Consider the following 27500-nt stretch of genomic DNA (forward strand, 5'->3'; position numbering starts at 1 on the left):
TTTTTTTACTGTATGGTATAATGCTGAATGAGCCAAACAAAAATTTCCGCAGCAAAATTTTGGTTGGCCCCACCAAATCTCACTCCAAGGTTTTTTGAAAAGTTGGCAGCCCTGGATTAACTTGTGATATGATTCTGTCACGCTATTTTGCCTGAGATTGTGATCGATACAGCGATTCTGTGATGCTTGACACATTGCGAGACAATCATCATACCTCACAATATCTGGGTAGATGAAGAAAAATAAATATTCCTTAAAAGGCAAAAATCAGGAACTACATATCTATTCCATGTACTTTGGTCAGTCAAATAGGCGGAGGTATCCGTATCACATATTGCAAACACCTGGTGATACTATATTTCAATATTGATATATTGTTCGACCCCTATCCACAAGGGCACTTGTTGGTACAGTGAAAATACACTATGGAGAAACACACTCTTTGCCTACAGCGCTTTGGATGCTAGCAAAATGACTGAAAGCATGATATGAGACAAACTATACAACGCCCACCCGTAACACTGAGAGTGAGTTGACACTTTACACAAACATGACTTAGCTTATTATGGACACAAGACTCTTGCACAAGCTCTGAGGAACAAGATGGAACCGGATGCACAGCAGTGCAAAACAAACAAGTAGTTACAGTTCATTTATTGACCACCAGTGTCCTCAAGTATGTCATAAAAGAGATGAACAGAAGCCATTGCTGGCAATTTGGTACAGAGTACTTCACCCTCAATGATGACCCCAGAGGTGCGTTCAAATTTGGCAAACAGTGGCGAACGTTCGTGTTGAACATGTTTTCTTTGAAGAGTTAAATTTGAATGATTTGGTGTTAACATTCCATTGTAACTGTAATTGCATTGTTGCCTTCGTCAAACTCACATCAAGTTCCACTGTATGTTCGCAGAGAACTACCTCCTCCGACTGTTTGCGATTGTTCCCAAACGTTCCCTGAAATCTCAAGGCTAACGGAAAACTCTTTGCAAACGTTCGCAAACATTTGCCTATGTTCGTGAATTTGAATGCACCTCAGGTGACCCCTCCCTGTTGACCTCTGACCTTGGAGCAGTGAGGCGATGAAGGCAGTGGCCACGCTGCTGGAGCAGAGCAGCACGGCGTGACTCATCTGGAACTTTCCCTCAGGGATCCAGCCCAGCACCACGGCCGCCACGGCCGCCAGGAAGCCCACCACCGTCGCCTGGACCTGGTGAGGGGCGAGGAAGACGAGGCAGAGGATGAAGAGGGATACATCCTTGTTTTTTCCCCCCTTGTTTTGGTATCCTTGTTTTTGTTTTAGTATCTTTAGCTGTTCATTTTAGTCATGTGGATTTGTTTTGTTTTATCATCCTGTTTATGCTGTTGTGTGTGGTGTCTTAAGATACTGGGACCTTCAATTTCCCCTTGGGGATCAAGAAAGATAGATAGATAATTATATCTATCTATCTATCTATCTATCTAGCTATCTACCTACCCACCTACCCACCTACCTACCTACCCACCTACCTACGGGGGAATCTGATTTGAATTCCAGAATCTAATCCAGAACTCCAGTTCCTGTCATAGGATTCTAATCCAGAACCCCAATCTGATCCTGATCATCATGTGAGCTACTGAGGGATTCCTGCTGTCACCTGCACTTGATTGAGGCTATCCAAACACTGGCCAAAACATGTTTGACAAGACCCACAAGATGTAGTGTACCTGTCTCATATTAGTCTAGAGGAATATGCTTTCGAAATGTCTCTGATTTCGAAAGAAGCTTTTTTCAATAGCCAATCGCGGAGAGGTGGCAGACCTTAATAGTATGCACATGTACTGGGTGTTTCATGAAAATATCGCCGACAGCGGACTAACAACCAAAACGATGGCGTTTAGTTTGCCTTTGTAGCCATCTCTGGTTAGCCTTTGCTTAGGCAAATTAGACATAACTCCTGCAGAGGTTTAAAGCAAATGTTGTTACGAACTTCAATTTCTTCAAAAATCGACCCTAAACATGCTTTAATTATGTTTGTATCAGCAGCCATTTCACACTGGTTTCAGTAAGAACTTTTCGTCATGAACACAACGGAAGTGAGATCAGTGGGCGTCTCTGAAAGTAGCTGTTTTCCGGTTGTGAAGGTTTTGTCCCAGAAGTTCGTTCAGCATGATGCGAGCTTCTGGGTACCCAGATTAGTCTCATATAGGTTCAGGTTTAGACCTTCATTATCTTGCTATCTGAATAAAAGCATTAATATAAGGCTAACAGTGATACAGGAATGTCAGGACCAGTGTGCTACTTCTTTTGTTATTATCATGAATAAGGAGTGGATAGGAGTTCTAGTGTCAGTTTCATTGTCAACTATGTTGAACTAAGGAGGAGTAGCATCTTCAAACAAACGATCACACCAAGGAAGTAATACTTTAAAGCCTTATCAAACACATCAAGCCCTTTAAGTCAACATCTCTCCAGGTCAAAACTAAGACACTCTAATACCTTATGCTCTTTGTCTAAGACAGTCCACCACAGTAATCTAACAAAAAAAAAAAAACTGTTTTTCTCAAAGTGACAATGATTTTTCTCTTTGTTTACACAATCGGATGTTGTGATTTGGAAAGCACATCAATTAAGGTGCTTTCAAATCCGTGATTGAAATCCCTGATAAGAAAAGCCTGTAATGTTTCCTGCTTGTCACACATATTGGCATCCAGAAGCCATCTTATCAGACCACCACTGGCTTATCAGCTGCCCTAATGAAGTCATAATTACCCGCCAGGCTTACACACACACACACACACACACACACACACACACACACACACACACACACACACACACACACACACACACACACACACACACACACACACACACACACACACACACACACAGTTGCGTGCTCTGGCAGAGATAAGATAATCCCCATAGGCCGCTGATAAGGTTTGACGTCTGAGAGAGAAAGTCGCCATTTACCTGCTTGAGGGCCAGGTTCCCTATGATGAGGTTCCACTTCTCGATGGGCGAGTCCATCTTGCCCACGTTCACCTGGGGGAGGACGAGGCACAGACAAACAGACTGATTTCAGGGCTACGGTACATCTCCAAGTCGATCCACACTCCATTACTTTGTGTGTTTAACCACAGCAATTAATAATGCTGGTTGAGGTCAAAAGAAGAAGTGGCGTCCAGTTCAGGTGAACTGCTTTGCATGCAACAGGAAGAGGCAAATGAGGCAGTGCAGCAGGTAAAGCAAATGACACTTTAGGCTGAGTATTGTCATTTATGACCAACACTAGTCAGGCCACAGCCTAGGAGATAGCAGCACTCTCGCAACACTCTAATCAACCAGGTAAGCGAAGAGCAAGGGATTGTGGGTAATAGGAGACATGACACCACAGAGAGGAGCTGTAGCCTCATAGACAGGACACTGGGTGCTACAGTCAGAGAGAGAGGTGAGGAGAGAGGAAAAGAGGAGGGGAGAGGGGGAGATGAGGAGAGGAGGAGAGGAGGGGAGAGGAGGATCAACACTGTACAATGGAATGATTCTCTACTCCACCAAGTCTGGAGCTTAGACTCAAAAGGCTCAAACAGAGGTAGTTTGTGTGTGTGTGTGTGTGTGTGTATTTGTGGAGGGCGACATCATGATATGTGATGAACATAGAGACAGAGAGTGAAGTGTGTGTACGTGACTGGGGGACAGAGAGAAGAGAATTGAGAGGAGAGGAGAGATTGAGAGAGAGAGAGAGAGAGAGAGAGAGAGAGAGAGAGAGAGAGAGAGAGAGAGAGAGAAGAATTGAAAGAACGCATGAGTGAGTGAATGGTGGGGGGGAACAATGAGAAGAATGGCAGTAGTTAGAGTAGTTAGCATGTAGGTGCAAGGTTACAAGCCAGTTTTTCCTAACAAAGGTATGAAGTGTTTGAGACATGGATGGGGAACAAAGCAAAAAGATAAAACAAACCCCCCCCCCCCCCCAAACACACACACAGCAACCCCTATGTGACTACCCTTCTCTTCGCTCCACTTCGCTGGCACCCCCCCAGTTCTGCCTCCTATGTTTACTCTTCCAGCTCGAGGTGGAACGACACATTCACCGGGGTAACACCAGCCTGCTCTGACTGCCACAGAGAATATGGACCTGTGGAGGGGCCGGCCCAAGAGAGTACGTGTGTGTGTGCTTGTGTGTGTGTTCCTGAAACACTGCCAGTTCAGCACATTCTTCCCATAATACCTATTCCATGTGCCAGGAGCCAAAGTTTAGTAAGCTCTCTGTACCAGGATTATATCACCAGAATGGCTGGACACCTCGCACACACTTTATCCTTACGCGCGCACGTACACACACACACACACACACACACACACACACACACACACACACACACACACACACACACACACACACACACACACACACACACACACACACACACACACACACACACACACACACACACACACACACACTGCAGATAGCGTGCAACACGAACCAGAGTGATCCACACAAAGGAAAGTGGGTCATTCTGCCCCCGAGCGCTCTGAGCTCAGCAGTTCCCTTCTACTCAGCACTCCTCTCAACTCATGCCGTCCACCGCACGGCCAAATACCCCCCGAGTGTGCGGCCAACAGACCATAATAACAGGGCTGGCGTGCGCCATGCCTCCGGGGCGAACCACGGCCTCACCTCGACGAGGACTCACACCTGCAGCAGAGCAGAGGCTCCGCACGACTGACGTCGTCACGACCACAGAGGACAAGTTCGGGCAAGGTGCTGCTGGAGTTGACACTATCGACCTCTCTGTTTAAACATGCCCAAGAGGGCTTCACTGCGTTATAGCAACCTATTAACCTGTGGTCAGGCAATGGGTGGTGTGGACAGGGGAGAAAATGACCTGTCTGGAGGAGTCTATGACCGGGGTGGTGAAAGAGACACTGAGTCAGCTGGGTTCATTAAGGAGGGATACGGTCATAGATTCTAGAAAGGGGGTTGGTCATTATTGTGTCTGCAGCAAGCAAAGCAAGTGCTAATAATTATGAGATTACAGGATGGGATTATTTAGAGGAGGGAGAAAGGGAGAGAAATTCACAGGGAGACGAAGGAGGTAGACAGGAATAAAGGAACATGTTTCGTTTTACAGAAAGAGGTTTGTGCGAATGTTTGCCCACATACCGCCGTGGACAGCCGAGACGCCAGGGTCATCTCCAAGTTCCCCTTCAGTCCCAGCAGCGCAGGAACCAGGATGAAGATCTCTGTGATGTTCTTGAAAGCCTCCCAGTGCTGTCAGTGGAACAGGAGAGGACAGGGAAGGAGGGAAGGAGAGATGGGGAGGGGCAGGAGATTAGAACAGCAGAAAGAACATGCTGTACAATTGTACAATGTCCTCTGTGTTTGCAATGTCTGTCTGTATGTACTGTTAAACATACATAACCTTTTAATTTTACAGTGTCCTTAGGAGACTTGAAAGGCACTTATGAATAAAATAAAATGTATTATTATTATTATTATTATTATTATTATGATTATTATTATGTCGGGAGACAGAACTGACATGGCGGCCATTAGAAAAGAATGATAAAGCAGATTGAAGAGACACCATTGGACAATTCAAATGCAATATTCAAAATTGACTTTGATAAAATACTCGGTGTATAATATTGTCATAGGTAGCTCATTGCGTTACAGGTCAACAAGGAACAATAACCAGGTGTTCCTGATAATAGCTCTCCCCACATTTAACGTCATAAGGCAATAAAACTGACTATCTGCAACATCCAGACAGTTAGAGATTGTGTTTATTATAGGCTTCCTGTTTGATCGGAAAGAGATCCTTGTAAGACTCTCCGGTAGCCTGGCGGGCCATCCTATAATTTGCCGCCGCTAGGGTGCGTCTAGATTTCTAGGCTAACTCTCCGGTAAAACCTACAGAGGAAGCTGGTAAAAGGAGAGGGTTCACTTTCATTTCCAGTTTTGATTGTCACAGCACAGAGAAACAACAGTTGGAATCAATTCTCTTTAGTTTCTCTTTGTCTGTGTGATGTGAATTTAATGTCTGTTTAATGTGTGTGCATTTTCCCAAAAGTGGGACAGGGAATTGCATTAAGGAATTGAAGTTACATTTCACTTTGTGACACAACTTTAGGGAACTGAAATTACACTTCACTCTGAGATGGTTCTTTAACGGAACGGAGTATATTTCAGTAAGTGATCGAAATAGTGATTTCTGTCTAAACAACCAATCCACCAAACCACTGCAGTAAAATGAACGGCACACCAATCAAAACAATGCTTGCAGGCCTTAAGATCATTACAAAAATGTTAAGTTCTAAACCAATGAGGCATTTTGGTTAGCTAAACTTCAGTGTCAAACAACAAAATGCACTTGTACTGCTCTTCTTGCTCTGCTCTGTTTTCAATTGCTTTCTTTGGTGAACTTCCAATTCCATTCCATTCCATTGTACTTAGCATTGCAGTATACACCCAAGACCAGGATCGAAATGCCCTTATGTTGGAATGAAGAAGCACTGGTTGGATGTGTGCTCTCTGGGACATGGACTTCATAACAAATCCACCGCTCTCTCTTTTCTTGATATTGAGTAAAACTGGCTCAGCAACAATTTGCTCTCAGGCTACTGATTGGCACACCTAAGACATGCCGCAGGGCTGTAACATGAGAGGTGAGTTGTGGTGCTTGGCAACCTGGACAGGACAAAAGAGTGACCGTGTGCGAGGGGGGGCATGCGGCTCTCAGCTCACCTGCACCACATCCAGCACCATGCCCGCCGAGACCGTGCCGAAGCCGGCCAGCAGGAAGGGCACCAGGATCTGCAGGGCCATGGCCAGGGGTGACTCTTTGGGCATGTTGCGGCCCAGGGCTGGCCTTTCCATCTCCTCTTCGTCTTCCTCGTCCTCCTCTTCCCCGGCGTCTCCGCCGTCCTCGTCGGCCGACAGCTCCCCATTGGGCAGCATGGGCTGCGTCTCGCCGTACCGGCCGTCTCCGAGGTCGCCTGACGACAGCGACGAGCGGGACGTACGGTCCAGATGCCGGTGGCTCCGGCTCTCGCGGTGGTGGTAGCCATTGCTTAGTAACACATCGGGCTTGGCGGAGTTGCTACCACTGCCGCCGCCGCTCAGCTCGGACATGACTAGCCGCTCCTCCTGGAGGGCACTGTAGCCCGCTGGCACCATGGTCTGCAGCAGGGAGGGCACACGGCCTGCGGACAGGAGGGCCCAGCTATGGCCCAGGCTGCCCACGGGTGAGGAGCCCCCGGTGGTGCGGAGGTTCATGATGCAGGGGCCCGTGAGGCTGGGTCATCTCCACTCTGTGGATGCAGGGGGGTGTGGGTGGTGGTGGAGGCTGACTACTGAGGTAGAGAGTCCTGCCACATGCTGCATGGGATATGAAGACATGCGTTAACAATATCTCATCTGATGCACAACACACACACACACACAACACACACACAACACACACACACACACACAACACACACACAACACACATAACCTTCTTCCTATATTTCAATAGAATTGGTCACCTAGATCTCCCTCAACACATTCTTAAATTATTTAAAGAGACTGCACCAAAAGAAAAACTCAACTTAAATTTATATTAAGATTGTTCTCACCAGGCAAGGTGCTTTGTTAAGATCAGGTCAAGCTATTACCTACTTGGGGGTAGCTTCCCTCAACCACTAAGAAGTGACAGATGGCATCATACAGCTGAGCCAGGATGTCCGAACAGCGTTCCACGAACACTCACACAACGTATAGTGTTGCGCATTTAAATGGACGTTTGCCAAACACCAAATAGGCAGCAGGAACTCAATGTCTTCTATGCACTCAGACGCTTGAGAAACCCTAGAGCGATGGAGATTACACATACTGGCTGGCGGACTGGCTAGTTGGGTTAGCTCACTCTGCTAAGCTAACGACGCAAGCACATAAGTTATTGGCATTTCCCATCAAATGCTCTAAGTTGGAAAAGTATTGGTTCAGAGCCATGTATTTCCGATACATGTAATTGTACCTAAATTGCCCATTTGACGCGAGCAAAAGACGAGGAAATAGAAACAGAATGTTCTGTCTCGGTGGGATAAATAAATAAGTCCCCCTAATGGAAACCATTCACAGGAGTACCCCACCTCCTCAGACGCAAGCAAAATTCAGAGCGAAAGGTGAAGCGACAAGTCCTGATTTTAATCAAAGAAACCAGGGCACTGGTCTGTAGAAAAAGCAACGTTCATTCTATCGCCTTACCTGAAGTACTGCTTCACTCCGACGTAGGTACAAGATGCTCTGACTTTCGGTCTCTTGCTTCTCTGACAGTCTGTCGCGTCACCGCAGAAGTGCCACACAGCCCATGCCAAATGACTCAGTACGCCTGCGCTCATCCAGTTATTAGAAACAGGAAGTTCAGCAACCAGTTCAGTCCTTCTGTGGTTCCACATGAGGGCGCTCGTCCACGAGTGCAGAATGCATGGAGGTCTATGGAGCTGTACCCCTCAAAATCCACTGTTCTTGGGATATAATTTTTTTTCAAGTAATTTGAGTATTGCATTCGAAAGAAAGAAAATACACTTGGTTGAGTATTATATTTTTTAAAGTCACTTAATTGTTCTAAAAAGCCTTTCAAATGTGTCAATGACGTCATTCATTAGCACAATGCTAGTGTGTTATGTGCAACAACGACCCAACCTGTAAGAAATCAAAAGGACATAAGTACTCGTTCATTCAACTTTTGACCTATAACCCATGTTGAAGTTATACAAACTACAATCAAATCTGAGATTTGTCAACGACAATCAGGTGAAAGAGACCAATTTAGCTGCCTAGCTCCATTGACTCCCATTCATTCTGCACTCATGGCGATCGCCCCCAGTGGAACTGCATCCAAAATTCGGTACAATGGGACTTAATACGGAGTGGCAAGGCTCTTCGTAGACGGGCTCTGGTAATGTTTTCTTCTACCATCTATAAACGTTTCTTCTTTTTAGTGCGTACTCATTTGACCCCTTAAGACACTTTGTTTCTTGAATGATCTGGAAAAAAACAACAACTTCCAGGTATTGTGTGAGTGGAGAGACAATCTTTTAAATTACAGTTTACAATCACATATTCATATGTGTAATGTCCATGATTCCAACTCATGCCATCTAACACTTTACTTATAAAAAATCATGTTTTAACCATATAGTCTACCTTACGTTTTTAATTTCAGAGCCTGTCCTGCCTCTGCCATTAATAAGAATCCATACAGACATCCCTCCATGGGAGGGCGCGCTAGGCGCTAGGCGCGCTAATTTCCTAGCGAAATAACTGTTGTGAACCAGACTGCGTCACTGGGTATTTACACGGAAGTGAGCATCACATGTAGCGGCTCATGCCTTCTCGTTCTTGTGGCTACAGAAAAGATGGAAGAGACAGCAAAAAATAAGCAAACCATTACTTCACAAGAATTACTTTCATGTGGCAATGGAGCAGGTATGTTAGCTGGCAAAACTAGTGAGATTTTATGGCACTTTGTCTTTTCAGCAAACTCTCTCAGAGGCTAAAAGACGTCATGTTACCAAGTCTGTGACTTTTAGCTAGCTAGCATCCACTAGAGTAGACCACCCACATCTTCGCTTAATAAGTTCATGTTACAGAAGTAAGATTTAATGTTTTATTGCTTTATTGTATTATCGTTTTTCTGTCCTACTTACACAATGTCTCTCTCTGCTATGCAGCTATCCATGATAAACTGCTGTTGAAATCCAAAGTGCCTAACGGTGGTGGACCGTCCTCTCTGCAGACCACCAGACTTCCCAGAAGTAGCGGTAGGTTATTCAACCATTCTTTGCGAATTTGAAGTATGTATTTAAAGTGAGTATTGTTCAAGTGCAAGTTGAAGCATGTTATGCCTCTCTTTAACTGACTGTGTGCGTTTCTAGTGTTGGACAGACTCCAGAGTTTTCTACCACAGATTGCTCAGGCTAATGAGTCCTTGAAACAGCAGATGGAATCAGTTCCTGCGGGTCACTTTGACATAGAAAACACCGACGATACTGAAAAAGTAATTGAAATGGTGAGCCAACTTACTGCATCAAAACTATTGTGACAACTTATTTTCTCTTAATTGGGAGAGTTTCTACCTTTGCCTTTTGTCTTGTTTTAAGTTGTAATATTAAGCGTGTCATAGGTATGTCAGTTACTTGTGAACTCCTTCATAGCAAATATTAAATCTTGTCGTTCATGTAATACTCAGGATGTAGCACTTGTTGAACTGGATGACTTGGACAGCGATGCTGAATCATTGGAGGCTGACAGCTCTGAGGACTCTTCGGCCAGTGAGCCGGAAGAGGAGAAGCTCAAACTACCCGGAGACTGTAAGAGAAAAAGAAGAGCCAACATTGAGGTTCTCGAGAAGGATGGAGTGTAGTTCAACACACAGCCTTTCTCTTTGAGCACAGGACTCTGCAGTGTAACATGGGTGCTGAGACATCCGCAGGGCTGGAGGTCTTTTGCAGCCATTTTGATTTTGTCACAGTTTGTGACCTGTATTTGTTCATCATGAGTTGAATTCATGTGAAGGGGACTTCATTTGAAATTTGCACAGCGGAGAGGATGTGAGCTTTTGATGCTGATGTGAGATTTTACCTGAACAGGGAGGGTACGTTTTCTCTCATTGGAATCTGCAAGGGACTGTCTCTGTCCTGTGTTGCAGAGGCGGACTCTGTCACAGCAACAATGGCCATATTTCGGTCAAGAGGATGGAACATTATACACTCTTCTACTATTCACCATATTTTTACCACCTTTTTTTTAGATCAAGTCATAGTTTTAGTTGCACGTTTTATCATGGTGCTATTAAGTTCAAGAAATGTTCCTGGGTAAACCCTACTATATTCAGGATCTGTCCCCAAATGCTTACTTTCATTAAAAAAGTGAATATGTAAAGGTATATTTTGTGGAAGTCTGCAAACCTGTTTTCTGAACCACATTGTATGGATGGCTGAACCCTCTCAGTTGCCTTAAGTCAAATGTGAAAGTGAAATGTCCATTTAACGATTAGCAGATTTGCCTTTCACTATGAAAATACTGTAGTTTACAGTACAGCAATGTAGACCTACAGCATCATGAGTTGAGATCAGCCGTGTTTCTCCTAGTGCCTTGACACACTGTGCAACCTTCTTAAGACACTGACATGTGAGAGAGGGTGTTGCACACAATCGAGACACAGCTCGGTGAAGGACACTGCAAGAGAGACATGCAGGTATCAAAGTCTTTATATCTGCGGTAACTTTGCCAAATTGCCCAGGTCAAACAGCAATACGTATATAGTATTAGTATATAGCATAAGTATATATACTCTTTTAATCCCGTGAGGGAAATTTGGTCTCTGCATTTATCCCAATCCGTGAATTAGTGAAACACACTTAACACACAGTGAGGTGACGCACACACTAATCCTGCCACAGTGAGCTGCCTGCAACAACAGCGGCGCTTGGGGAGCAGTGAGGGGTTAAGTGCCTTGCTCAAGGGCACTTCAGCAGTACCGTAGTCCAGAAGGGTCTGGAATCTGTGAAATCTTGCAAGGACATAGTCTCTTAGTTGATTTCATGAAATTATAAATGTTAGATTTAAATTCCCTTGGGGATCAATAAAGTATCTATCTATCTATCTAAAAGAGAGACAATGTTATATTGACACTGATAATGCATGTGTTTGTGGTCTGTTGTAGCTTTATTACAAAGGAGACTTTGGATCTGAAATACAGTGCTAAAAACTTACAGTAGGCTAGATGTACTGTACAAACAATGACAGTGACTTTTAACATTGTGGTTGTAGTGATTGAATTAAACAGTTTGATCAAATACATTGATTATTGATAAAAACAATAATTAACAATAAAATAAATGCATCAATCACTAAAAAGCCAGAAGATCTATGCATTGTGAATTCACTTTGTGAGACTCAATAATTCATGCCAGAATATTTCATTTGACATCCAACAATGAAAGCCTGCTGAGTAGAAGTCCATGTCATTATCATGAAGATCTGGAGACCATCCAGTCTTAACTGCTCTATTCCTACACTATGGACAAAAATGGATGTGATCTCTCTCTATCAACTAGTTTGACAAGTGTGATATCATTATGTGGTCCTATGGTTATGGCCTGTTTCAGATTTATATTGTCTTATATTTAAAAATGTATCAAGCTCAGTTGTTTGTTTCACTCCTTATCACAATATACTTCCACAATCGGAAGATACTGTCTATGCGGCATCTTTTCATACACGTTGTCACAGTTGAAAAGTGGAAAACCACATTTTGAGAAAATACTCAAAATGAATTGGAGAGGTAGACTTAGAATGATAAAAGTGAAGCGAATGGTGTGCGATATGAAGGTCTTTTTCACTCTGCTAGTAATGTGCTAATCAGATCTGTGAAAACACTGATATTGTTCACGTGGAGTCTTTGTGTAATTTTAATTACTGAGGAAAAAGGACACATCACACCATTGTGACTTATTTCCTTGAAATGGACTACTTGCACGAAAGGCTCTCAATGCGGCCGCTTTGTTTCCAGTGGAGCGTTTACTGTGTTGTAACGGCATCTTCAGTTATATTCTGCTCCTAACGTCTTTACTAAGACACTGAATATCATTTGCCCAATAATAATTTTAGCTTGTATAAATCCTACTTTAATATCGTTACGTGCTGATTTACTAGGTGCAAAGAGCCCATTGCAACTTTAGCTCTTGCAGTTGTCATCTACCTGTCTTACTGTTGCAAAACTGACTTCTGAAATCTCAGCAATTGTTTCAATGTCACTTGGTTAAGACCTTTAAATGTGAGAAATGGTGTTGCACAGAGCTCAGTGAAGGGCACTGCAAGTGAGACATGCAGGTAGCAACCCATGTACAGTATACACATATAGTAACATAATAATATATGGTGTATTTTGCATCTATTTTTCTCATTGCATGGCCAGGAGGGTCTTTGAAAGAGACTGGGCATGAGAATCCAAATAACATTGAGACTTTCAACACTTTCAGCAATCACTAGACTGCAGCATTTATTCTCCCCAAATAAAATATTTACACAGACTTAGATTTCTTTTAGAAAACACTACAATGGAGGGGGCCTGTACTACTAAAGTGAGTTCAACCTGTAAAATGCTGGTAATGTTTAAAAATCTCTAAACATCTGATAACTCGTTAAAAGCCATCAAATGGGCACATAACGTGTCAAATATATTATTTTAAATTACATCCAAGGTGATAAAATCTGATGTTCACACTGTACGGTAACAGTCCATTAAAACATGACTTCATATATATTTTTCTATAAAAACGCTCTGAATCTTGTAACATGATGGCACGTTCCATTTCTCTTGAGGGATTTGAGAGAGTGGATTCACTCCAATGCGGTTTGGGATAAGTGAGAAAAGCAGAACAAAGTTCCTGGAACAGAACAGAACAGAGGGTTTTCTAAAGAGTGTTCTTGGTTTTTCCATGTTCTTTAAAAAAAAAAGGTGTAGGCACATCAACGTAGTCGCAGACTAAGCTTTTTCCCTCAGCTTGAACCCAAGCCATTAGCGAAGCCAGAGCTGAGATCCTAGATCGACTGCCAGCAGATCCAACCAGCATACGCTGATTTGCCACCATAGGAAAAGTTCACAGAGGAATCTGGGCTCAGTACTCCACAGTCACTGCTTTGGTCCTGAGGTATTCATGAAGAGCATCCTCTCCTACGGACACAAGGCAAATACATATTGATCAATCAGACTCCGACTGCCCTCAGTAGTTTTGCTGGCGCTATGGTGCATCATCTTGTTTAGTCACTAAGACAAAAGATTCATTAGTCACACCACATAACCATGAGGTCATAATGACCAGTAAATCTTTTTTTAAATCTTCTTTCTTTTTTCTTTTAAGTTCATAAAATCAGTTTACCTAAAAGCTAAATAAATCACTGTGGCCATTTTAAAATCCTGCTGAGATGTTGCTGTTTGTATGTGTGTGTGTGTGTGTGTGTGTATAAACCCTCACCGAGGTCCTTCCCAAAGCCGGACTGCTTGAAGCCACCAAATGGGGAGGCCACGTCAGTCTTGTTGTAGGTGTTGATGAAGACGGTTCCTGCGTCCAGCCTCTCACTCACGTACAGAGCCTTGTTGATGTCCCGCGTGAACACACCGGATGCCAGGCCAAACTCTGTGTCGTTCGCTCGGTTCAACACGCCATCAACGTCCCTGACAGAGGGGAAAAAACAGGGATACATAGATAAGAATGGAGTGACCAATGCAGGACAAGACAGCAAAACAAGTGAATGGTCAGTGTTAATGAAGAAATATATATAATATTATAATATATTATAATATTTATTCATATTCATTGGAGTTAATATATTTTGGAGTTCAAAATTACAAGTAGCCTATAATATTTTGTCACTTAAATATTTCAAATTTTAAAACTCCTACCTTTAATGTCATGATTACATTGTATTAGTGGTGTGTAAGTCTAATTAGGTGCCTTTCACTTTAAGAAGGAGATTAACTTGTGTCTGTAGGCTATTATTTGGAAATGAGATGTGCATATTAGTGCTGCCACTAACGACTAATATTCTAACGACTAATCTTTCGACTAATTTTTCGATTAGTCGACTAATCTAAACGACTATTTTTTTTTTAAATCAAGTGTTTGTTATTTTGTTGTGTACGTTTTATTTTGAACTCAACTAAAGGGAAAACGTAAAATATATATCACCCTACTTTTGTTAGAAGCTGTATTACTGTAAGTAAACACCCATTTAAAATGCTACCTTCAGATCTACAGTAATGTCAGACCTTTGATAGACTTTATTTGTATGCCAGTGTTGCCATCGACATAGACAACTTCTTTGACCTGAGGCCCGCTCATGGCATACTTTGGGGTCATAGGGCCCACCTACATGAACCCACCCCCCATCAAATTATCATTATATCACATCACAATTATTATTGTTATGCTATATTGTTATACATGCACTTCAAAGCAGCCAGTGTTTAAAGTGCTAACATTGTTCACAAAAAGTTTGAAAACATGCACATCAGAGGACTGCTTTACTAATGTAAAATATAATTAGAATAGTTCCATTGCTTTTGCATGGTTGCATGATAAATACTTCTCAAAACAACAGCAATTATATGGGTGTCATCGTTTTGGGATGTTTCCCTCATGCAAGCATCATATACTGGTAGGCAAATGGAAAGAATATTTACATATTTAATTATGCCACAAGCTTTTGGCCACGTTATTCAAATTTGACTATACAATACTCTAGATAGTGTATTATAGTCTGTGCTCTGTTTTTATGGAAGTTGCATAAATCCACATTGTTCTATTAAATGTAGTTTCATAATTAAATAGCTTTCCAATAGGTTGAATTGGAGATTTGCTACCAACGTTATCAAGTGGTTTCAGTTTCTCTCGCGCATTGAATGAACGCTCATACCACCATTTAATTGTATGGCTCTATGTTTGATGACACCAAATTAGCAAGTAATTCATACTGATTGCAGAAAAGTTTGTTTTCTTTTTCTGTCGGTCCGCGGTTCCTTGATCAATTGCGCAGCAAATTATCAGACGAAGCCCCGGGAATAATTTCACTCCGCGGCTCCGGAACAGCAATGTCCACGTTACGGCCGGTGCTGGAGTTGAGGACTTTGCAAATGAGCCTAACATCAGCATGTTCAAAACAAGTAGGCTACAGGCACTTTGCGCGTCTTACAACATAGTTTACTTCACTTTATCAGTTGGCTTGAACGCTAAAATATATGCGTCGTGACTTATTGACCATGGGAAATGATGCGCACCTTGATTGTTGATATCACGGGCGGCGGCATGTTCGGTTTAACGTTTTTTTGTATGAATGAATTACAGTAATGACACGCCGTTGCGTTGTCAACGTGAGACACTTCACTTAATTTATTTCAATTTCCACAATAGGCTACTATATTAGTCAGAGTCTGGACTAGCGTAACCTACTAGCTTAGCTCCCCCCACTTAGCTCTGCCTAATAATTAATTGCGCTGAAAGCAGGCAGGCACGCAGCTTTGCTGCTGGCGTTAACACTTGCGTGCATAGTGGGGTTTAAAACATGCCAAAGTCTTAGTAGCCTGTTTAACATCCAAAGACAGTCATTGTACTTTTCAAGAGTTAATAACATAGAGTTAATATAACATTACAGCCATGTGAGACCAAAAATAAATAGGCGGTCAATAATAAAACGACTCTTCGACTAAAAAAATTGCCGTCGACTAATTTTCATGGTCGATTAGGTCGACTAAGTCGACTAATCGCGGCAGCACTAGTGCATATGAGGATGTAAGGCAGGATGTTTGCTATTTAATTAGTTAAATTAAATAATTAAAAAACAATCTACTCGAAGAGAACCTATCTTGGATCGCAGAGGAGTGCCATGTAATGTTCATTTCTGGTGAGCATTTGATAAGCAAACATGACGTGAGCTAACTGATGGCTAGAAGGAGGCTATGTAAAAGTTTGCCAACAAGTTTACCCAACTGCTGTTCCCGCAGTTCACTGGCATGTAGTTTTTTCTCTTCTCAACAACGATATAACTCTTGATGCAAGGGGGAGGCGAGGGGCCTTGATTCATTTGTGCTGGCCCTACAAACGTAGTGCGTCACCACGTCACAATGAAATGTAGGCCACAATACAGCTGATGGCGGCCATGAATCAACATACCCATCTTTGAACTTGGACACCACCATGACTGGCCCAAAGGATTCTTCTTTGGCGATGAACATGTGATCCTCCACATCAGTGAACACTGTGGGCTCCATGAAGTAACCTAAAGCACAACAGAGGGAATGATCAAGGCTCTCACTAAAGACTCAGTCTTCCATGCGGGTCTCATGTTTCCTTTCAGTGTGGATAAAGAAGGGGTGGGCTCAAGGGTCACATTGGGTTTTGAAAATTGGCCGGCAGGTCTGCAGTTTGCCCACCCCTGGTATAAACAAATTTTTATGACTCCAATGATAATGCAAAATTATGTTTTGTTTTGTTCCCCCTCTACTTAAGGCTGTTTTGGTCCTGTATCTGTTCCAAGATGGCGATACTCCCCATGCTGTTCATGTGTGTGTGTGTGTGTGTGTGTGTGTGTGTGTGTGTTAGCCATGAGAGGGTGGTTCTGGAGGGGAAGCTCACCTGGCCTTGGCACCTGTCGCCCCCCATAAATCAGCGTGGCCCCCTCCTTGACCCCGATTTCGCAGTACTCGACCAGCTTGTCCAGGTGGGCTTTGTGATTCTGGGGGCCGTGGTCTGTGGAGCGATCCAGGGGGTCACCGATCTTCATCTTCTTGATCTCCTCCACCTGATGGGACGACCGGAGAAAAGGTGAAGTAGGAATGTGTGTGTGTGTGTGTGTGTGTGTGTTAGAGTTCTCAACGGGTCGGGTCGGCCCGACAAACCCGACGGGACCCGCAGGTTCGGGTCGAAAATATAAGCAAATGACTCGGGTCGGGTCGGACCTCGGGCTTAATCTTTTCTGCTCAGTGAAAAAAAAAACATTTATTAATCATCGCAGCTGTTCACCGTAAAGAAAGTCTGCTGCTGCGTGCAACGTGCGTGCACGCCTTTAGCCTGGAGAAGAAGATGGAGTTGGTGAAAAGTAGGCTGAACTTGCCGCAGGTGAATTCACCGTCGCTACTACAGGAGTGGGGAAATCAGAGGTCTGGAAAGTGTTTGGAGTGGTGCTGGATTCTGATGAAAATTCTACAGGTTATGTGCAATGCTCAAAATGCAAGGTGCTGATTAAATATGTGACCCTGCAAGGCGAAACCAGTCGCTTTGGTAAAATTTACAAAATTAAATGAACGGCCATGAACTAAGCTTTCCAACGATATGTATATCGAGGGTAGGCCTATTGCAAAAAGTATCGCTAAGATAACCGCATCCAAATTTGCCATGATTCTTCCGTCACGATACGGCAGAAGAGGAGTCACCGTTTTAAGTAAATTGTCACGCTAATGTGTTGAATCTTCACCTAAATAAAGTCAGGATTTAACAGTCAAAACGTAGCCTATGTTTTACGTCGGGCCGCGGGCCGGGTTCGGGCAGATAATTCATGTTGATGTGTCGGGTTACATCGGGTCCGAGCTTTAAAAGCCTCGGGTTGTAATTTTCAGGCCCGTTGAGAACTCTAGTGTGTGTGTGTGCACGGACAGTGTGTGTGTGTGTGTGAGTGAGTGTGAGTGTGAGTGTGAGTGTGAGTGTTGAGTGTCTCCTTACCACTCTGCTGATGTACTCGTCATGGATAGACTCCTCTACAAACAGGCGGCCTGCAGCGATACAGTTCTCCCCCTTGTTGAAGTATACTGAGCTCATCCCCTACACACACATACACACACACACACACACACACACACACACACACAGGTAAAATAAAGGCCAGAGACTTTCATTTTAGCACAGATGAGATTCATCTTCTCACTAAAGAAGTGAGGAATAACATGAATGTAAATACAATGTCTTTTAAAGCAGTGTTTCTCAGTGTGGTCCGGGGACCACTGGTGGTCCGCAAACTATCCCAAGTGGTCCGCGAGCAGACGTGGTAAAATATAATATAGATGAGTTGTTCAATATTGAACCAACTTGTATGTAAATCCAAACAGTTCTGCAACACTGTCTATGTAGTGTAAATCAAATGAATCCTCTGACACAATAGCCTAAGCAAAGTGCAAAGACAATAAGCAAGATGGTTCAGTGAGTAGGCCTATTGTGTAGGCTATTATACTGTTGAAGTAGGTCTAATCTTTTTCTTTTTTTTTTTTAGCTAGGTGGTCCGTGCGTTTCTTTTTTATTGGTTAAGTGGTCCTTCGTCTGAAAAAGTTTGAGAAACACTGTTTTAAAGTATGACATAACCTATGAAGAACTGTCATTGTCTCTGAGCAGCTGAAACTAGTCCTGGGCCTCTGTATGTTTTGGCATACTGCATGTGAGGTGAAGAGGAGGCGATACAGGGTGACTAGAAGTTCACATATTTAGCTTAAACTGGTTTAAACCTTTATGTACGTAAAGCAGCATGTTTGATCACTCCACTGGCATATTTACTGTTTTCTGTTTCAACTGAGCAGTCCAATCTGTCCCTGTGTGTGTAAATATTTACGCTCTGGCTAGTTGTAGTGGACTGGCTCCAGTGAGTTTGGACTGGAGGGGAGCGCTCACCATGCGCACGGCCTTGTCCATGTCACAGTCGCTGAAGATGATGAGAGGGGATTTCCCGCCCAGCTCCAGAGACACCTTCTTCAGGTTACTGACCGCACAGCTGCATCAGGAAATGACACGTGTCAACAGGAAGGCCTTGAGACACCACTTAAGACAAAATCAAATCTGATACGGGGGACATCAGAGTGCTGTTTTCAGTCAGTAGTTATATTTAGTTTAGTTTTTTGACGAAGAGGCATTAAAAAGATGCATTAAACTGAAAGCTTTTGAGATAGCACACTGATATTGGGGAACATTGCAGAACACTTGAATTTATGTATGAGCCTCTAAAACTTTGGTCATTTTCAGTGAATTTCATTTTCACCAAACTACCTTTCCCAAATTGGAAAAAAAAAAACATTTGCCAAGGCACTGATGACACAGTTCATCAGTGTCCATGCCCGTATGGGCGAGAGAGGGCAGGCAACTCACTGACCTCTTCATGATCTGTTTGCCAATGGGAGTGGAGCCAGTGAAGCCCAGCTTACGGATGTCAGGATGATCGGACATCCTCTGGCCAACCAAGCCACCTGGTGGGCAGAGAGAGAGAGAGAGAGAGAGAAAGAGAGAGAGAGAGAAAAGGAGAGAGCAGGAGGGAGGGAGGGAGGGAGAGATGATGTGAGACTGATTGGGTAAGCATTGCACAAGCTCATTTAATAGCACTACTAACACAGCAGTCACAGGTAACTCCCTCCAAGAACACTGGACTCTGAGAATTGTACCTGAGCCAGGCACGATGTTGATGACACCTTTGGGGATGCCAGCCTTGGCAGCCAGCTCTGCAAACTTTAGCGCCGTCAAAGGGGTCACCTATGAGCGAAAGATAGAGCATGCTGGGGTCAGATAGTTGAGTTGACTGTTCTGTAGGTCTAGGCCTGTGTGTATGATTCTGCCATTACCAGAGGCGGACATCCCGGGTTCAGAAAGTACCGCCAAGTCCTGCCAAGTATTTGATCCAACCATTTAGTAAACCAAGCTCATCCTAATTAGCAGCCAGGTAGATCAGATAATTAATGATATCACCTGTGTTAAGTGCACAGGTAGAAAGAATATATGCCTGGACTTTTACTTTCTGGAATCCGGATGTCCGCCTTTGGCCATAGTGTTTGGCAATACAGACACGTGTGTATGTGTTTGTAAGGCAGATTGTTCTTGGGAGGTGCGTATATGTGTGTTTGTGGTAAGTACAGTGCTGTGTTACCTGAGCAGGCTTCAGGACAAGTGTGTTTCCAGCTGCTAAACAGGCGGCACTCTTCCAAGCCAGCATCATAAGGGGATAGTTCCAGGGGATAACTATAGCACACACACTGACAGAGACAAATGAACAGTTTAAAAGCGCTCAATACAGCATATTATGCATACTGTAATGCTACGTTCGAGAGAGCCCATTAGCTGTTTTTCCTGTCACTCACCCCAAAGGCTCCTTCTTAGTGAAGGTCAGGTTGCGATTGGGCCTGGCCTGGTTGATGGGTATCGTTGTGCCCTGGAGAAAACAGGATATGATATCAGAGTGAGGTCGTGAAGTGACATGGGGAAGGATGTTGGCTCACATACGCACACTAACGTTACACACTCACCTGAATTTTGTCGCACCAGCCAGCAAAGTATCTGAATGTCTGGATGGACATGCCCACGTGTGTTTTGAGGGCCAGTGTGTATACGGCGCCGGAGTCAATGGTCTCAATGGTGGCCAGTTCCTCTTGGTGCTCCTCCATCAGGTCCGCAAGGCTAGACAGGAAGACGCAGAGAAAAGGACACTTAGTCTCCGTTAAGACATGCTTATATACAAAGTGCATTTAGATGCAAATTTATTTGTATATATTTGTATGGCTTGTATGTTTTCTGTTATTTATTCGTTTTCAGTAAGAATATGTTTGTCATTTTCGGTCATTGCCGATGTCGTCCTCTAGGGGGCGAAGGTAGAGTGAGAGCTCACTTGTAGAGTAGTCTGCCACGGTCGCGGGGGTTCATCTTGCCCCATGGTCCTATCTCGAAGGCGTCCTTGGCGGCTGCCACGGCCCTGTCCACATCCCCTACGGAGGCGTACGCCACCTTACAGATCGTCTGGACACAGGAGCAGTAGAGTTGATACATGGGCTGTGTGAGAGCCTGATCATTTGAGTATCACTTCAGTATTTCAAACAGTGTCTGTGTTTATGTGAAAGTATGTGTTTTAGTGGGGGAGTCGAGGTCTTGTGTCTAACTGTGTGTATGAATCATATTAGCAGGTGTATGTGTGTGACTTGTGTATGTGTTTGTGTGTATAATGTGTGTAAGCTTCTTACGCGTCCTGCGTGTATGTCTTTTATGTGTGTGTGTGTGTGTGTGTGTGTGTGTGTGTGTGTGTGAGCATGCTCCATACTCACAGAGCCATCTGTGGGGTTGATGGTGTCACAAGTCTTGCCATTCTCTGCGTCCTCAAACTTGCCGTTGATGAAACACTGGTATGGCATCTTCACAGTCATGTTGTTCACTTCTTTAATTGCCTGCAGAGGGAAAAAAACAGATACTGTTTATTGTAGGACAAGGGAGAGTGCAAGTCAGATGTGTGTGTATTGTAAAAACCGTGGGAGAGACAGACAGTTTTAGGGATACATTAAGTTTCTATTTATATGTTCTGTGTGTGTGTGTGTGTGTGTGTGTGTGTTGACTGGAAACTCACGTAATCGATAACCAGCTCCTCCTCCATGTCCTCCCCCCTGAGGCGGCGCACAAACACCTGGATGAACTCCTGGAAGGTGGTGGCCATGTACACATCCTCCGTCTGCAGCTCCACACCAGCGCACTTCTGCTTGATCTCCTCCACCAGCCTACACACACACACACACACACACACACATGTGCACACACACGCACGCACACACAAACAGACACACACACACAGTTCATTATACTCCCAGTGTGATGATCACCCGATGCCGTGCTAGAGGCAATGGATGGATGGATGACCAGGGAGATCGGCCCTGGTGGCATACTGACCTCACCACGTCCATAGAGGCTGCCCCGGACTTGAAGAAGTCGGTTGTGTCCTCGATGGCTGCAACGTTGCTCAAGATTCCCTTCCAGATGGCCTGGCAAAGAGACAACAAAACAGTGAGAACCACCACACAGTAATGCTCTCACACACACACACACACACACACACACACACACACACACACACACACACACACACACACACACACACACACACACACACACACACACACACACACACACACACACACACACACACACACACACACACACACACACACACACACACACACACACACACACAGGAATAAAGTAACAAAGATCAAGGGAGGCAGCCGTGGCCTACTGGTTAGCCCTTCGGACTTGTAACCGGAGGGTTACCGGTTCGATCCCCGACCAGTAGGCATGGCTGAAGTGCCCTTGAGCAAGGCACCTAACCCCTCACTGCTCCCCGAGCGCCGCTGTAGCAAGGCAGCTCACTGCGCCGGGATTAGTGTGTGCTTCACCTCACTGTGTGTTCACTGTGTGCTCTGTGTGTTCACTAATTCACGGATGACAGAGACCAAATTCCTTGTATACGCCAGTATACTTGGCCTAGAAACCTGATTTACATTTATATTTTACATCAAAAGCCACACACACACACACACACATAACCACACGTCAACACACATGCACACACACCCATACGCGCACACGCACACGAAGACGCACACACACACCCACACACACACACAGATCTTACCCGGATCTCCTCAGCCATCTTCTTCTCCTCGTCGGTGAGCTCCACACTGCTGCTCTCTCCGGAGGAGAAGTACTTGGAGGCAGGAATCATCTTCCCATCCTCAAACTGCAGGTTCTTCACCTGGACCTGCACACAGTGACAGTACAACATATAGAGATGTTACAGCACCATTCTCTACACACCTTTACACACACTTCCCATAACAGGAGTTGGAAGTGTGTCAAATATACCGGTACACAATCTAAAAAAAGTATTGTGCTGAGGTCCTGTTTCCCTATATTATATATTTATGATTTGATTTATATATAAGGAAGCACAATACAAAGAGACACACAGACATATACACACACACACACACACACACACACACGCACACACACGCACACACACACTCACCGCTTTGCCGTCGGTTCCAAAGAGGACGAGCCCTCCGCTGGTGATGAGCCCGGGCTGAGCTGCGCCCTCCACCTCCAGAGGCTGACCCTTAGGCACCGAGCCGCCCAACAGAGACGAGCCATACAGAGTGACCGTCTGCACACCCAGAAAACACACACACACACACACACACACACACACACACAAAGACATATAAAACACATCACACACACACACTCTTCAGGTTAGAGGTATGTCATATTGCTAAATCATTTTGCAGAATGTCCCCACTGATTGAGCACATACTGTACACTGCAGGCACAGACACAGACACAACTTGATATTCAACAAGGTGAAACCTCAGTATATGAGGTTTCACCTTGTTATATGAAGTTTAGAAACTGAGTTGTATTTCCCTTGTTCTAATCATGATATTGTGAGATATTCCACTATGCCTGTTACCTTGCCACCAGTATGTAACCATTGTGTACTTTTGACAGAAGTGGAAATGAAGAACACACAGTTAAAACCGCGCACACACACACACACACACACGTTTTATGGTGTTTTAAGCCCCCAAAGTTGTCTTCCAGGCATCGCTGCATGGAAGGCACTAGGATTAAGCAAGGGTTAGGGTTAGGGTTTGGTGCATTGAAGTCGACTGTCACCGGTGGGGGCTTAAAACACCATTGAACCACACAAACACACATAAAGTCCACATCCAACCTGGACACAGTAACTGCCTACCAAAAAAGACAAAAAAAAACAAATGATTTCACATTTACTACAAAAAAGACCCAGGGCAATGTGAACACCACACATTTTTCGACCAAACAATAACATTGCGTAACTTCTACATGTGCACACCACAAGCACATAATCAGTCCCCCCTCCCCATGCCAAACATCGCCCTCATTGGCCCCAGTGCTTGTGTGTTTGACAGCAGACTCTACCTGTCCATCGATGACGGTCCAGGCTCCAGGGACTTTGTCGTGACCGCGGATCCAGTTGTGGATGGCCTCAGCCGACTGGGCCAGATTCACCTAAAGCAGACCAGCGAGAGAAGAGGAGAGAGGGGGGAAGGTAACGACACAGGAGAGTTTTAAATATTCTGCACTTATTACACAGCTCTTCATAATGGTGCAGAATGCTCCATTCATTTGAATGAGCCTTCCCAACGTTCGCTGGTCTGATATTTTTCTCGATAACAGACCGCTGTCAAGGAAAATGGGTTTTGTGCTTCTTATTCACGTCTCTGCTGGCCCAACCCTGACCAAAGCAGACCGCTCATGTATAGTCATACAGGCCTACACACACGTTCCCATATGCATAGCCACATTCAGTCCATATGCTGTGTCAGTCCTTGGTGGCGTGCTGCGGTGTCTTTCCAGAAAGGGCAGCACAATCCAACAGCTGGACACGGGTTGTGCAACGCGCCGGGCAGTGCACCCAAAAATAACTCCCCAAAGCCCAGGAACTCTGGGCAGGTCTCCCAGATCTGATTCCTTCACTCTTACTACTCCCCTGTTACTCTTCACACACACACACACATTCTCAAACGCATGCGTCTACAGCTCACACACCCCCAAACCACCCCCTAAGCTATTCCTGCATCCAAACTGACCTCCCCCTATTCATTCTCAAACATGGAATTTTCCATTCTGAGTCATGAAAGGATACATTGCTACGACAATCATCAATTACCATTCAGTTGATGACCCGTGATCATTCGTATTCAGCTGACTTTGACTAAAACACTGCTGAAATGACAAAGTGCATGGCTTAGAGCAGTGATCCTCACTATTTTTTTCACAAGAGCCACATTAGCAATGAAGCACATTTGAAAAAAATTATTGGCCGTGTTGCCACATAGCCTACAGTGAGTCCCATTTAGAAGTGGTCCCTTCATTCGCACTTTCCGTGATTCACGCAGCTGCGTTAAATGTATTACAAGTCCGCTGTAGCATTGCCGGTAAACAGGGCAGCGGATTTCATTCAAAGGCGTTGCAAGTGGCAGTGAGATACTGTAAGCAGAACGAAACTAAAGATCACCTCGTTGAAGTCATACAGTAGACTAGGCTAAATCAGAGCCTACTTTTGTTTTTATCAAGGTGGGGCCAAAGATGATGGCCTTTGGCGAACAGTTTAGGCCTACTCAAAATGAGTAAAACCAAATTTGGCGAAATCTCGCCAAAGCTACCATGCGAGCCACCAATTATAGCTTGACGAGCCGCATGTAGCTCGCGAGCCGCGCAATGAGTAACACTGGCTTAGAGTGAAGAAGCCAACTAAGTGCACACACTATGGCTACTATGTTTTCATTTCTGAGAAAGGGCTTGGGCCCTGAAACGTCACATGCTTTATAATAAAACATGTTTTCAGGAGCAAAATCTGGTGTGTGGACTGTTTTACAAATGGTGGGAACCATGAGGTGTGTCTGACCTTGGCATTGGACTTCTTCTGGATGCCCTCGTATGAAGCTCCTTCCTCAGGCTGGGTCACCCGAGGTGCTTTCCCATCCGCAATCAGATTCACAGCCTCCACCTATCACACACACACACACACACACACACACACACACACACACAGTGTCATGATCACCAAACTTTTACAGTCCAAAAGGCCCACAGTCAACATAAACAATTGGTAAACCAACATCAACACGCACACAACACAACATAGTGTGACTATAATCTACACACACACACACACACACACACACACACACACACACACACACAGACAGACACAGACACACACACACACACACAAAGTGAATACATACACAACCACTACAATCACTTTTACAGAACCATACTCTCACATAATAACCTCAATATAAACTTTAAGACTACGATAAGCACACACAGGAGTTGTACACAGACAGACAGAAGCTCTGGTCCAGTGGCAGTAAAAAAGCAAGTTTAACAATGTTTAACAATGTCTAGGGTCATACCAGGGCATGACATGCTGTCCTGGGAAATCATGGTGTTAACATTTAGCGGGGAAGCGCTGTGTGTGTGATGTACATACGTGTGTTAAAATGTGACTTTGTGAAGGATAAATAAACACTAACGGTTTAAGTTGTGTAGGTATTCAACTGCCCGAGAGAATCAGTCTTTTTAGACACTGAATACCAAACCAACACCACAAACAAACACACAATTACGACAGAGAGGATGAGTGAGGGGGGTCAGAAGGCGGGTTGTCGTGGTTACCATGGCCTTGATGCCCTCCGGGTAAAGGAAGCGGTTGTAAAGGGTGTCCACAGTGTCGTTGGGCTCCACATTACATTCCCTCTGCAGCAGGATGGGGCCAGTGTCCAGCCCGGCGTCCGCCCAGAATATGGAGAAGCCAGCCTTCTCATCCCCCTCAATCAGAGTCCTGCAGAGTGTGTGTGTGTGTGTGAGTGTGTGTGAGTGTGTGTGTGTGTGAGTGAGTGAGTGTGTGTGTGTGTGTGTGTGAGTGAGTGTGTGTGTGTGTGTGTGTGTGTGTGTGTGAGTGAGTGTGAGTGTGAGTGTGTGTGAGTGAGTGTGTGTGAGTGTGTGTGTGTGTGAGTGTGTGAGTGAGTGAGTGAGTGAGTGTGTGAGTGAGTGAGTGAGTGAGTGAGTGAGAGGGCAGAGGGATGGAGAAAAGAGAGAGAGAGAGAGAGAGAGAGAGAGAGAGAGAGAGAGAGAGAGACGTTATTCATTACTGCTCAACATTCAACACAATCAACGTTGTTTATTCACTGTCTTGTGGTCTGACAGTTGGTTTGTTTTGCATTCAAGTTCTACTCATGAATGATTGTTTTTAATCTGTCTGACAACCCCACTCTCATTTCTATTTTTTTCTCTCTCCGTCCCTCATGCACACTGAAAACAAACTACTTTTCAACTTACCCTCTGAAAAATATTTGCTGCTAACTTAATCCAGTCAAGTTAGTTATTTTGACTGAATTATGTCAATGTGTGTGTATTGTATGTGTAATACAATAGTAATACACTTACTAAATGTATAACAACCCCAGTCAAAGCAACAAGATGACTTAACTGGATTAAGTTCAGTCAGCAAATCAGTGGAAAGTTTCAGTATAAAACTACCATTCAGACTAATGCTCCGTCTGTTCTGTTTCTCTCATTCTCTCTCTCCTATTACACACACACACACACACACACACACACACACACACACACA

The 27500-nt window shown here is 44.3% G+C and overlaps 3 protein-coding genes across 4 annotated transcripts in view; 1 reads left to right on the forward strand and 2 right to left on the reverse strand.

Annotated features, from left to right (window-relative positions):
• Positions 1–8321, reverse strand: part of slc41a2b (solute carrier family 41 member 2b) — a 36405-nt gene extending 28084 nt beyond the window's left edge. The window contains exons 1-5 of the mRNA XM_076297098.1: positions 8238–8321; positions 6735–7367; positions 5151–5258; positions 2957–3028; positions 1066–1210 (exon numbers count right to left, since the gene is read on the reverse strand). Coding sequence (XP_076153213.1) covers positions 1066–1210; positions 2957–3028; positions 5151–5258; positions 6735–7265 — 856 coding nt within the window. The 5' untranslated portion in view covers positions 7266–7367; positions 8238–8321. The remainder of the gene's footprint in view (positions 1–1065; positions 1211–2956; positions 3029–5150; positions 5259–6734; positions 7368–8237) is intronic.
• A 1017-nt stretch (positions 8322–9338) lies between these two features.
• nopchap1 (NOP protein chaperone 1) lies at positions 9339–11696 on the forward strand. Its single transcript, XM_076297101.1, has 4 exons — positions 9339–9461; positions 9707–9796; positions 9911–10044; positions 10225–11696. Exons 1-4 carry the CDS (start codon positions 9392–9394, stop codon positions 10396–10398), a joined length of 468 nt encoding a protein of 155 aa, XP_076153216.1. The 5' UTR covers positions 9339–9391; the 3' UTR covers positions 10399–11696.
• Positions 11697–11718: 22 nt separating this feature from the next.
• The window catches only part of aldh1l2 (aldehyde dehydrogenase 1 family, member L2), a 21584-nt gene continuing 5802 nt past the window's right edge, over positions 11719–27500 (reverse strand). The window contains exons 4-23 of one of the 2 annotated variants that reach the window (XM_076297099.1): positions 26543–26708; positions 25767–25868; positions 24278–24367; positions 23346–23480; positions 22950–23075; positions 22208–22299; positions 21891–22038; positions 21595–21714; positions 21165–21292; positions 20806–20956; positions 20641–20711; positions 20430–20535; positions 19951–20038; positions 19665–19758; positions 19190–19289; positions 18254–18352; positions 17171–17336; positions 16709–16814; positions 14015–14214; positions 11719–13713 (exon numbers count right to left, since the gene is read on the reverse strand). In XM_076297099.1, coding sequence (XP_076153214.1) covers positions 13658–13713; positions 14015–14214; positions 16709–16814; positions 17171–17336; positions 18254–18352; positions 19190–19289; positions 19665–19758; positions 19951–20038; positions 20430–20535; positions 20641–20711; positions 20806–20956; positions 21165–21292; positions 21595–21714; positions 21891–22038; positions 22208–22299; positions 22950–23075; positions 23346–23480; positions 24278–24367; positions 25767–25868; positions 26543–26708 — 2344 coding nt within the window. In that variant the 3' untranslated portion in view covers positions 11719–13657. The remainder of the gene's footprint in view (positions 13714–14014; positions 14215–16708; positions 16815–17170; positions 17337–18253; positions 18353–19189; positions 19290–19664; positions 19759–19950; positions 20039–20429; positions 20536–20640; positions 20712–20805; positions 20957–21164; positions 21293–21594; positions 21715–21890; positions 22039–22207; positions 22300–22949; positions 23076–23345; positions 23481–24277; positions 24368–25766; positions 25869–26542; positions 26709–27500) is intronic. The other variant, XM_076297100.1, reaches the window with a different exon arrangement.

This window comes from Alosa pseudoharengus, unplaced genomic scaffold (assembly GCF_046254945.1).
Source record: "Alosa pseudoharengus isolate Yale_2024_CS ecotype anadromous, Long Island Sound unplaced genomic scaffold, YU_APseudo_1.1 YU_APseudo_1.1_scf_20, whole genome shotgun sequence".
Lineage (NCBI taxonomy): Eukaryota > Metazoa > Chordata > Actinopteri > Clupeiformes > Clupeidae > Alosa > Alosa pseudoharengus.

Bases quoted from the DNA above. Each gene is read 5' to 3' on its own strand.
- nopchap1 (XM_076297101.1), top strand. From the start codon at position 9,392: ATGGAAGAGACAGCAAAAAATAAGCAAACCATTACTTCACAAGAATTA. The intron at 9,462-9,706 runs GTATGTTAGCTG...TCTGCTATGCAG, and splicing joins TTCATGTGGCAATGGAGCAG to CTATCCATGATAAACTGCTG. The intron at 10,045-10,224 runs GTGAGCCAACTT...TGTAATACTCAG, and splicing joins CTGAAAAAGTAATTGAAATG to GATGTAGCACTTGTTGAACT.